The 12,500-nt window shown below is 40.1% G+C and overlaps 2 protein-coding genes across 2 annotated transcripts in view; one reads left to right on the forward strand and one right to left on the reverse strand.

Moving 5' to 3' along the window:
- Positions 1-12,500, reverse strand: part of LOC120544555 (E3 ubiquitin-protein ligase Siah2-like) — a gene marked incomplete at its 3' end in the record, with an annotated part of 540,100 nt that overhangs the window by 92,903 nt on the left and 434,697 nt on the right.
- Positions 1-12,500, forward strand: part of arrb2a (arrestin, beta 2a) — a 45,188-nt gene that overhangs the window by 15,920 nt on the left and 16,768 nt on the right. The window contains exons 2-5 of the mRNA XM_039778419.1: positions 2,372-2,402; positions 6,224-6,284; positions 10,512-10,556; positions 12,091-12,188. Of these exons, the coding sequence (XP_039634353.1) occupies positions 2,372-2,402; positions 6,224-6,284; positions 10,512-10,556; positions 12,091-12,188 (235 nt within the window). The remainder of the gene's footprint in view (positions 1-2,371; positions 2,403-6,223; positions 6,285-10,511; positions 10,557-12,090; positions 12,189-12,500) is intronic.

Here is a 12,500-nt window from a genome sequence, read left to right on the forward strand (position 1 = left end):
GCCAGCATATCTCCACCAGACTCCATGTAAATAATCAGGACTTTTAGCGTGTATAGAGCCAGCATATCTCCACCAGACTCCATGTAAATAATCAGGACTTTTAGCGTGTATAGAGCCAGCATATCTCCACCAGACTCCATGTAAATATTCAGGACTTTTACCGTGTATAGAGCCAGCATATCTCCACCAGACTCCATGTAAATAATCAGGACTTTTAGCGTGTATAGAGCCAGCATATCTCCACCAGACTCCATGTAAATAATCAGGACTTTTAGCGTGTATAGAGCCAGCATATCTCCACCAGACTCCATGTAAATAATCAGGACTTTTAGCGTGTATAGAGCCAGCATATCTCCACCAGACTCCATCTAAATAATCAGGACTTTTAGCGTGTATAGAGCCAGCATATCTCCACCAGACTCCATGTAAATAATCAGGACTTTTAGCGTGTATAGAGCCAGCATATCTCCACATGTAAATGGGTGAATTAAGGAGTTTTATTTCAACCAAACCAGAGTGGTGATTGTTGGAACAGTGGAAAGATGAACCAAGACGGCTTTTGATAGTTTTATTTAGTTTCTGTCCACGTTGAATGAAGTGTGTTTTACGATGACAAAAGTCCTGATTATTTACATGGAGTCTGGTGGAGTTTGGTGATGCCTGAGAACGTTTCGTCAAACTATTTTTGAAATATCTTAAAGTCTCAAATTCGCTAAAAGGTTTGTGTTCTAGGTCTTAGGGGGTGGCTGTCACACTAGGACTTTGACTCCGAACTTCATTATTCGAATATAAAAAAAAAAAATAATGATATTTGAACGAATATTCGGCAGCTCTTAATATTCAAACCTGTTATGGACATTATTTTTTTGTAAATGTGTTTGCTTGTACACGTTTTCCATTCAGATTGCAAGGCTTTTTTAAAAAAAAAAAAATTCTACCGATACCAGTATTTTTGGCGCTATCTGAGGCTTTAATGATACTCTTATCGGTATCGTAACATCTCTAGTATTTGTATTGTTTCTTTATTTACACATAAGAAATAAATTACAAACATTTAGTAAATAATTTGCAAGGAAACGTGAAGGAGAATTGCCTAAAAAAAAAAACAACCTCCAGGGTCTGGACAAGTTGGCGTTCTCCAGCCAGGCAGCGTATTCCTAACCGGACCGAACTTTTGGGAATGTGGCGAAAATGCTGGTTAGCTGATTGGATAAACCATCTGTCTATCTACCACCTATAGTTGGTGATAGACTGGGCCAAATCAACCAATCAGATCAAACTATTGCCCGAAACCAGTCGGGAGAAGAGCAGAAACATCTTTCCCTCCGAGAAAAGCCTCCAGTGCCGTTTTCTTTGCTCTTCTTTCAATGAAGGAATACTTTTATAATTCGGATAAAACTTGCAGCGATAGCTACGCTCATCTCATCGTTGTTTAGACTGAACAGACGCTTCTCGTTGCGTCACAACTACCGTATTTTCCGGACTGTAAGTCGCATGGGTCAAAAAATTCGTCATGAAGAGGAAAAAAAAAAACCTATATACAGTACAGGCCAAAAGTTTGGACACACCTTCTCATTCAATGTGTTTCCTTTTTATTTTCATGACTATTTACATTGTAGATTCTCACTGAAGGCATCAAAACTATGAATGAACACATATGGAATTATGTACTTAACAAAAAAGTGTGAAATAACTGAAAACATGTCTTATATTTTAGATTCTTCAAAGTAGCCACCCTTTGCTTTTTTATTAATAAGGAAAAACTTCCACTAATGAACCCCTGACAAAGCACACCTGTGAAGGTAAAACCATTTCAGGTGACTACCTCATGAAGCTCATTGAGAGAACACCAAGGGTTTGCAGAGTTATCAAAAAAAGCAAAGGTTGGTACTTTGAAGAATCTAAAATATAAGACATGTTTTCAGTTATTTCACACTTTTTTGTTAAGTACATAATTCCATATGTGTTCATTCATAGTTTTGATGCCTTCAGTGAGAATCTACAATGTAAATAGTCATGAAAATAAAAAGTAAACGCACTGAATGAGAAGGTGTGTCCAAACTTTTGGCCTGTACTGTATAAGTCGCACCTGACTAGAAGTCGCAGGACCAGCCAAAGTGCGATTTTTATAGTCCGGGAAAATACGGTAAACCCGCCTCAAAACCAACGCCGATTGGTCGGTCGTTTTGGCGAACGGCTCCAAATGTTCTCTTATCTCAAGATGCCAGACTGATCTCGCTCGCCAGATCGGGACGGTCCCACGAGGCTAGAGTCTTACAGGAAAGACGAAAAGAAATTATTGACACAAGACAAAGACTGACCTCTTTCCTTCCTCCCCCTTTTCTTCCTCTCCTCTTTCCAAACTTCTCAGAGTTTTCAAGAAGTCGAGCCCCAACTGTAAGGTGAGTCGGATTCATGTCTTCTGCGACAAAATGAGCTTAAAAAAAGCTATTTTTTTCGCTTTATTTATTCATTTTTTAGACCGCTGTATGTTTAAAGTTTCAGTTTTGTTTTTTGTTTTTTAAATAATTGCTTAAAGCATTTAAACAAACTTCCAAAATGTTAATTTTGACTACAGAATTTCCATTTCATTAACTGTAAATGCATATAGTTCCAAATATCTGTTTCCTGTAAAGGTGCAATATGTAATACTGACAGCTAGTGTTTTAAAGTAGGTACTGCAGTACAAATTCAAAATACTGGAGAGAGTACAACTTCTCAGTCCCTCCCCCCTTTCTGCTAAAGCTCAAAATGGTCTCCTAAGCCCCTCCCCCCACAAGGGAGAATGAATGCGTGTGCATGAGCAGTGATTGACACACAGTTAGACACCTCCCCCCCTGGCCCTGATTGGTGCATCTGAACAGTTAGACACTCCCCCTGGCCCTGATTGGTGCATCTGAAGTTAGACACTCCCCCTGGCCCTGATTGGTGCATCTGAACAGTTAAGACACTCCCCCTGGCCCTGATTGGTACATCTGAACAGTTAAGACACTCCCCCTGGCCCTGATTGGTACATCTGAACAGTTAGACACTCCCCCCCTGGCCCTGATTGGTGCATCTGAACAGTTAGACACCTCCCCTCTGGCCCTGATTGGTGCATCTGAACAGTTAGACACTCCCCCTTGCCCTGATTGGTGCATCTGAACAGTTAGACACTCCCCCTGGCCCTGATTGGTGCATCTGAAGTTAGACACTCCCCCTTGCCCTGATTGGTGCATCTGAAGTTAGACACTCCCCCTTGCCCTGATTGGTGCATCTTAAGTTAGACACTCCCTCTGGCCCTGATTGGTGCATCTGAAGTTAGACACTCCCCCTGGTCCTGATTGGTGCATCTGAACAGTTAGACACTCCCCCTGGCCCTGATTGGTGCATCTGAACAGTTAGACACTCCCCCTGGCCCTGATTGGTACATCTGAAGTTAGACACTCCCCCTGGCCCTGATTGGTGCATCTGAACAGTTAGACACTCCCCCTGGCTCTGATTGGTGCATCTGAAGTTAGACACTCCCCCTGGCTCTGATTGGTGCATCTGAACAGTTAGACACTCCCCCTGGCCCTGATTGGTGCATCTGAACAGGGAGCTGTGGATTTTTGCAAATCTCACTCCAGGCTGTAGGTGGAGCCAGAGGAGCTGGATTTATTTATTTTAATGACCTGCTTCATGTAGTTCTACTGGAACATAGGGTCAGTTTCAGCAGATATGACAGAAAGGTAGTTTTAGAAGGCTAACCTACTGCACTTTTTAAGTTACAAAACACATGTGGGTTCACAAAAGACACGAAGTCTCCCTAATCTCTGGGCAGGTTCTGCTGTTGCCACACTCACACACACTCTGTCTGGGGCAACTTCCTCTTCTTGTTCTCATGACCTTTTTAAAGGCCTAAATTATTTTTATGATTTACGCTTAACCTTCTGTGCAATCGAGAGTTCACCCGGAGTACTTTTAACCACTTCCTCTATTGGACTGCACGCAGCTCTCTTTGCAACGAGCACAAGCGCACACATACTCTTAATAACATATTCCTACACCAGACATTACTTCACTGACAGGCACTACTTTTTCGGCGTAGAATTACGGTAGGAAGCGCTAAAAATAACACTCAGGTTACCTTGCTGTCCTCGCCACCCGACTGAAATACACACTTTATTGTCTTAGGGTTACGGCAACAATCGCTAAACGCACTGCAAACTCACGGTCCTCTCTTCCCGATTTACAGCCCCCCTCTCTTGGCTTAAAGGTCCCATGATATGCTGCTCTTTGGATGCTTTTATATAGACCTTAGTGGTCCCCTAATACTGTATCTGAAGTCTCTTTATATAGACCTTAGTGGTCCCCTAATACTGTATCTGAAGTCTCTTTTATATAGACCTTAGTGGTCCCCTAATACTGTATCTGAAGTCTTTTATATAGACCTTAGTGGTCCCCTAATACTGTATCTGAAGTCTCTTTTATATAGGCCTTAGTGGTCCCCTAATACTGTATCTGAAGTCTCTTTTATATAGACCTTAGTGGTCCCCTAATACTGTATCTGAAGTCTCTTTTATATAGGCCTTAGTGGTCCCCTAATACTGTATCTGAAGTCTCTTTTATATAGACCTTAGTGGTCCCCTAATACTGTATCTGAAGTCTTTTATATAGACCTTAGTGGTCCCCCTAATACTGTATCTGAAGTCTCTTTTATATAGACCTTAGTGGTCCCCTAATACTGTATCTGAAGTCTCTTTTATATAGACCTTAGTGGTCCCCTAATACTGTATCTGAAGTCTCTTTTATATAGACCTTAGTGGTCCCCTAATACTGTATCTGAAGTCTCTTTTATATAGACCTTAGTGGTCCCCTAATACTGTATCTGAAGTCTCTTTTATATAGACCTTAGTGGTCCCCTAATACTGTATCTGAAGTCTCTTTTATATAGACCTTAGTGGTCCCCTAATACTGTATCTGGAAGTCTCTTTTATATAGACCTTAGTGGTCCCCTAATACTGTATCTGAAGTCTCTTTTATATAGACCTTAGTGGTCCCCTAATACTGTATCTGAAGTCTCTTTTATATAGACCTTAGTGGTCCCCTAATACTGTATCTGAAGTCTCTTTTATATAGACCTTAGTGGTCCCCTAATACTGTATCTGAAGTCTCTTTTATATAGACCTTAGTGGTCCCCTAATACTGTATCTGAAGTCTCTTTTATATAGACCTTAGTGTTTTTTTTCCATTAATATGAAAACTCATATTTATGTTAAAAACAAAACCTGATAAATTGACATTTTTACCCTTGTAGCCCTGATAAATTAGCCTGAAGCTAATGCTTAGCTACCTGTTAAGGAGGAAATTAGCCAGCTCGGCGTCCTTTTGGGCTCTGAGCTGTCTCCCATCTTTCAAATACATCTCCGAAATTTACCCAGGGTCTGTTACGTCGCTGGTCACGCAACTGTTATTTTTGTATTTTTATTTTATCGGTTTCATTTCATAGAGACCGTGCAGATTTATGAACATTTGTTGTATTAAAACCAACATGTAAATACGCCAGAATTAGTAAAGAGTAACTACTCCTTAATACCCTGTCTTCCTGTCCTGTCTATCAATTGTATATTGTATGTTTGTAAATGTATGGTCAGGTTGATTGATATTTTCGCTGGTACTTGTGACTATGTGACAACAATAAAGGGGACTACTACTACTACTACTACTACTACTACTACTTTCCATCTGCAGTCCCTATAGGCAGGTGACATAGGACTGACATAGAGACATAGCAGCAATGTGCAGTACAACAAAAATATGGTGTTTTTTGAAAATTAAACCATGTAAACTAGTGGTGCGCCATATATGGTCATTATTTTTTATCGGTTCGATGTCAAATTATATATAATTATACAAATATTTAGTTTTTTCTTCTGAAAATCTGATGACAGTCATATTTTGCACACAGGTAAAGGTGCCCAATATCAGTCATTTCAGAAAATAAAGATGATATCGACATCGCTAAATATCGGTATCGGCCGTAACAGCAATATTAATTATTAATCGTTTATCGGTATCGGCCACAATTTTGACATGGGTGCATCACTAACGTAAACCTATTCTGGTACAACCTCAAAATACTATAATATTAACCTGCAAATGAGCATAATATGGGCGCTTTAAGTTTTTTTAGTTAAAAACCACCAGGAGTATATGAATGAATAGAGAGGCAGCATTGTGACGCTGTGATTGGTCGCTGCAGGTGACGGTTTACCTGGGAAAGAGAGACTTTGTGGATCACCTGGACCATGTGGACCCAGTAGGTGAGTCAGCACATCTTGAGGTTTGTATATTCATATATATATATATATATAATATTTTTTGCCAGGGTTATGAGAAGTCCTGGAATAGGATCCCACAAGATTAATCGCTGACTAATGTTCTCCGTCAGTTGGCGTCCTCAATGTTGATGACCTCATCGTCGACGTCAACCGGGCTGCCGTGTGACCACCTGACAGACTCGGATTATTATTCTAAGTGTGTGACAACGTTATGGGATGGATCCCTACAGAGATAGACCTTTTTAGTTAAATCACCATCACCAAACTCCACCAGACTCCATGTAAATAATCAGGACTTTTAGCGTGTATAGAGCCAGCATATCTCCACCAGACTCCATGTAAATAATCAGGACTTTTAGCGTGTATAGAGCCAGCATATCTCCACCAGACTCCATGTAAATAATCAGGACTTTTAGCGTGTATAGAGCCAGCATATCTCCACCAGACTCCATGTAAATAATCAGGACTTTTAGCATGTATAGAGCCAGCATATCTCCACCAGACTCCATGTAAATAATCAGGACTTTTAGCGTGTATAGAGCCAGCATATCTCCACCAGACTCCATGTAAATAATCAGGACTTTTAGCGTGTATAGAGCCAGCCTATCTCCACCAGACTCCATGTAAATAATCAGAACTTTTAGCGTGTATAGAGCCAGCATATCTCCACCAGACTCCATGTAAATAATCAGGACTTTTAGCGGTGTATAGAGCCAGCATATCTCCACCAGACTCCATGTAAATAATCAGGACTTTTAGTGTGTATAGAGCCAGCATATCTCCACCAGACTCCATGTAAATAATCAGGACTTTAGTGTGTGTATAGAGCCAGCATATCTCCACCAGACTCCATGTAAATAATCAGGACTTTTAGCGTGTATAGAGCCAGCATATCTCCACCAGACTCCATGTAAATAATCAGGACTTTTAGCGTGTATAGAGCCAGCATATCTCCACCAGACTCCATGTAAATAATCAGGACTTTTAGGCTGTATAGAGCCAGCATATCTCCACCAGACTCCATGTAAATAATCAGGACTTTAGGCGTGTATAGAGCAAGCATATCTCCACATGAAATGGGTTGAATTAAGAGTTTATTTCAACCAAACCAGAGTGGTGATTGTTGGAACAGTGGAAAGATGAACCAAGACGGCTTTTGGTAGTTTTATTTAGTTTCTGTCCACTTTGAATGAAGTGTGTTTTACGATGATAAAAGTCCTGATTATTTACATGGAGTCTGGTGGAGTTTGGTGATGGTGATTTCGGGGCTGTTTCATGTTAAACTAAAAGGATCTTACTCTTTAACTAAAAGGTCTATCTCTGTAGGGATCCATCCCATAATGTTGTCAGACTCTTAAAATAATAATCTGAGTCTGTCAGCGGCAACAACACAACTTTTAGTGGACGCTGACTGAACTTTGTATGTAGCCTAAGACCTAAACCTTTGATATCACCTACTATATAATTAGACACTCATGCAGGCATAGATATAGAACATGCATGTTAGTCCATATCTTATCATTAATCATTGTAAAATTTAATAAGTTTATTGTTTAACTCTTGTGTTGTCTTCCCTTCAACCGTGCAACTTTGTGTTTTTCTAAGGCGAAATTTCAACATTTTGTTCTTCTTCTACTTTTTTTGACTTTTTTGTCAATTTTATTCCAATTTTGACACTTTTTCCGAATTTTTTTTTCTTTGTCACTTTTTCCAATTTTTTGTAAGTTTTGGTCAATTTTTCCGATGTTTTTTTTTCTCTCTCACTTCTTTCCAATATTTTAGTAGCAATTTTTAACACGTTTTGTCACCTTTCTCCGATTTTCCGATTTATTTTTTTTGGTCACTTTTTTTCGGCGTTTTTGTAGCTTTTTTGGAACTTTTGTCACTTTTTTCAGCGTTTTTGTAGCTTTTCCAGAACATTTGTCACTTTTTTTCAGCGTTTTTGTAGCTTTTCCAGAACATTTCTCACTTTTGTCAGCGTTTTTGGAACATTTGTCACTTTTTTCAGCGTTTTTGTAGCTTTTCCAGAACATTTGTCACTTTGTTCAGCGTTTTTGTAGCTTTTCCAGAACATTTGTCACTTTTTTCAGCGTTTTTGGAACATTTGTCACTTTTTTCAGCGTTTTGTAGCTTTTCAGAACATTTCACTTTTTTCAGCGTTTTTGGAACATTTGTCACTTTTTTCAGCGTTTTTGTAGCTTTTCCAGAACATTTCTCACTTTTTTCAGCGTTTTTGGAACATTTGTCACTTTTTTCAGCGTTCTTGTAGCTTTTCCAGAACATTTGTCACTTTTTTCAGTGTTTTTGGAACATTGTCACTTTTTTCAGTGTTTTTGGAACATTGTCACTTTTTTTCAGCGTTTTTGTAGCTTTTCCAGAACATTTGTCACTTTGTTCAGCGTTTTTGTAGCTTTTCCGGAACATTTGTCACTTTGTTCAGCGTTTTTGTAGCTTTTCCAGAACATTTGTCACTTGTTTCAGCGTTTTTGGAACATTGTCACTTTTTTCAGCGTTTTTGTAGCTTTTCCAGAACTTTTGTCACTTTTTTCAGCGTTTTTGGAACATTGTCACTTTTTTCAGCGTTTTTGTAGCTTTTCCAGAACATTTCTCACTTTTTTCAGCGTTTTTGGAACATTTGTCACTTTTTTCAGCGTTTTTGTAGCTTTTCCAGAACATTTGTCACTTTTTTCAGCGTTTTTGTAGCTTTTCCAGAACATTTGTCACTTTTTTCAGCGTTTTTGTAGCTTTTCCAGAACATTTCTCACTTTTTTCAGCGTTTTTGGAACATTTGTCACTTTTTTTCAGCGTTTTTGTAGCTTTTCCAGAACATTTGTCACTTTTTTTCAGCGTTTTTGTAGCTTTTCCAGAACATTTGTCACTTTTTTCAGCGTTTTTGTAGCTTTTCCAGAACATTTGTCACTTTGTTTAGCGTTTTTGTAGCTTTTCCGGAACATTTGTCACTTGTTCCAGCGTTTTTGGAACATTGTCACTTTTTTCAGCGTTTTTGTAGCTTTTCCAGAACATTTCTCACTTTTTTCAGCGTTTTTGGAACATTTGTCACTTTTTTCAGCGTTTTTGTAGCTTTTCCAGAACATTTGTCACTTTGTTCAGCGTTTTTGTAGCTTTTCCAGAACATTTGTCACTTTTTCAGCTTTTTTTGGAACATTTGTCACTTTTTCAGCGTTTTTAGCTTTTCCAGAACATTTGTCACTTTTTTTCAGCGTTTTTGTAGCTTTTCCGGAACATTTGTCACTTTGTTCAGCGTTTTTGTAGCTTTTCCAGAACATTTGTCACTTTGTTCAGCGTTTTTGTAGCTTTTCCAGAACATTTCTCACTTTTTCCAGCGTTTTTGGAACATTTGTCACTTTTTTCAGCGTTTTTGTAGCTTTTCCAGAACATTTGTCACTTTTTTCAGCGTTTTTGGAACATTTGTCACTTTTTTCAGCGTTTTTGTAGCTTTTCCAGAACATTTGTCACTTTTTTCAGTGTTTTGGAACATTGTCACTTTTTTCAGCGTTTTTGTAGCTTTTCCAGAACATTTGTCACTTTTCAGCGTTTTTGTAGCTTTTCCAGAACATTTGTCACTTTTACAGCGTTTTTGTAGCTTTTCCAGAACATTTGTCACTTTTTTTAGCGTTTTTGTAGCTTTTCCAGAACATTTGTCACTTTTTTCAGCGTTTTTGTAGCTTTTCCAGAACATTTGTCACTTTGTTCAGCGTTTTTGTAGCTTTTCCGAACATTTGTCACTTGTTTCAGCGTTTTTGGAACATTGTCACTTTTTTCAGCGTTTTTGTAGCTTTTCCAGAACATTTGTCACTTTTTTTCAGCGTTTTTGTAGCTTTTCCAGAACATTTGTCACTTTTTTTCCAGCGTTTTGTAGCTTTTCCAGAACATTTGTCACTTATTTTCAACGTTCTTTTGTCATAGTTGTGATATAGAAAGTTTTTCTAACCAGATTCTCTATAAACTTTTGACCGGCGCTTGCTTTGAGGAACCGAATCGACTAAAGATGAGTCAGAGTAACCGAACTGAGCCGAGTTTATTTGGTTATCTCTACACACACACACACACACACACACACACACACAAACACCCAGTGTGTCTGTAGAGTGTCTGTGATTGGACGACGGGCAGCCGAAACTTCGTGGACTGTGAGTTTTTGTGACGACGCGGCAATTTTTGTGCTTTTTCTTTCCTTCCTGCCGACAGATGGAGTGATCCTCGTGGACCCAGAGTATCTGAAGGACAGGAAAGGTAAGAAGGCTTCCTCCTGCACATCTGGAAACAGCTGCCGGCCGTTTCCTCCTCCTCATTATTCACATTTTAAAGTGTTTTTTTTTAAGAAGGGGGTAAAGTCAGTCAGTGTGAGGTCCAGCGCTGTGGTATTATAATACCATATTTATGGTATATTTTTCTCATATTCTCACGTTTTTTTTAAAGGCCCAGTGTGTAACGTGTTTACTTCTTCATTGTTACTTGTTGCCCCGTTCACAAACTTGTCCATTTTATTTATTTATTTATTTATATATATATATATATATATATATATATATATATATATATATATATATATATATATATATATATATATATAGTAATTAAACCTAAACAGCTCATTTAAGTCCAAACTGCCTGTGAGCTTCTCCTGTACTATACGGTAATTCCTCTACTGTGTGACCCAATCGTTAGCCTATTATATCTCCAGGCTAGTGGACCAGAGTCTGGTAGGACCAGGCTAGTGTACTAGAGAGTCTGGTAGGACCAGGCTAGTAGACCAGAGTCTGGTAGGACCAGGCTAGTGTACTAGAGAGTCTGGTAGGACCAGGCTGATGGACCAGAGTCTGGTAGGACCAGGCTAGTAGACCAGAGTCTGGTAGGACCAGGCTAGTGGACTAGAGAGTCTGGTAGGACCAGGCTAGTGGACCAGATTCTGGTAGGACCAGGCTGATGGACCAGATTCTGGTAGGACCAGGCTAGTGGACCAGAGTCTGGTAGGACCAGGCTAGTAGACCAGAGTCTGGTAGGACCAGGCTAGTGGACTAGAGAGTCTGGTAGGACCAGGCTAGTGGACCAGAGTCTGGTAGGACCTGGCTGATGGACCAGAGTCTGGTAGGACCAGGCTAGTGGACCAGAGTTAGGCGTAGCGTTAGCTTTGCCTCATTTGCATATTTAAACAGAACATTTCAGAAAACTGATTCCTTAAAAACTTAAACTGATTCCTTGTTCCCTCTTGTTTCCTCTCCTCTCGTTTCCTTGTTTCCTCTCCTCTTGTTTCCTCTCCTCTTGTTTCCTCTCTTGTTTCTTCTTTTGTTTCCTTGTTTACTCTCATTTCCTCTCCTCTTGTTTCCTTGTTTCCTCTCTTGTTTCTTCTTTTGTTTCCTTGTTTCCTCTCCTCTCGTTTCCTTGTTTCCTCTCGTTTCCTCTCTTGTTTCTTCTTTTGTTTCCTTGTTTCCTCTCCTCTCGTTTCCTCTCTTGTTTCTTCTTTTGTTTCCTTGTTTCCTCTCCTCTTGTTTCCTCTCGTTTCCTCTTGTTTCTTCTTTCGTTTCCTTGTGTCCTCTCCTCTTGTTTCCTCTCCTCTTTTCCTCTCCTCTCGTTTCCTCTCCTCTCGTTTCCTTGTTTCCTCTCGTTTCCTCTCTTGTTTCTTCTTTCGTTTCCTTGTTTCCTCTCCTCTTGTTTCCTCTCTCATTTTCTTGTGTCCTCTCCTCTTGTTTCTCCTCTTGTTTCCTCTCCTTGTTTCCCTCCTTGTTTCCTTGTGTCCTCTCCTCTTGTTTCCTCTTCCTCCCTGTAGTCTTCGTCACGCTCACCTGTGCGTTTCGTTACGGCCGTGAGGACCTGGACGTCCTGGGTCTGTCCTTCCGGAAGGATCTCTACATCTCCACCTTCCAGGTGAGAGCTGCAATCCTCCAACTACACCTGAACACACCACAGGCACCTGAACACACCACAGGGACACAGACACCTGAACGCAACACAGGGACACAGACACCTGAACACAACACAGGGACACAGGCACCTGAACACACCACAGGGACACAGGCACCTGAACGCAACACAGGGACACAGGCACCTGAACGCAACACAGGGACACAGGCTCCTGAACGCACCACAGGGACACAGACACTTGAACATACCACAGGGACACAGACACTTGAACATACCACAGACACCTGAACACACCACAGGGACACAGGCACTTGA

The sequence above is a fragment of the Perca fluviatilis genome, chromosome 16, assembly GCF_010015445.1.
Source record: "Perca fluviatilis chromosome 16, GENO_Pfluv_1.0, whole genome shotgun sequence".
Classification (NCBI taxonomy): domain Eukaryota; kingdom Metazoa; phylum Chordata; class Actinopteri; order Perciformes; family Percidae; genus Perca; species Perca fluviatilis.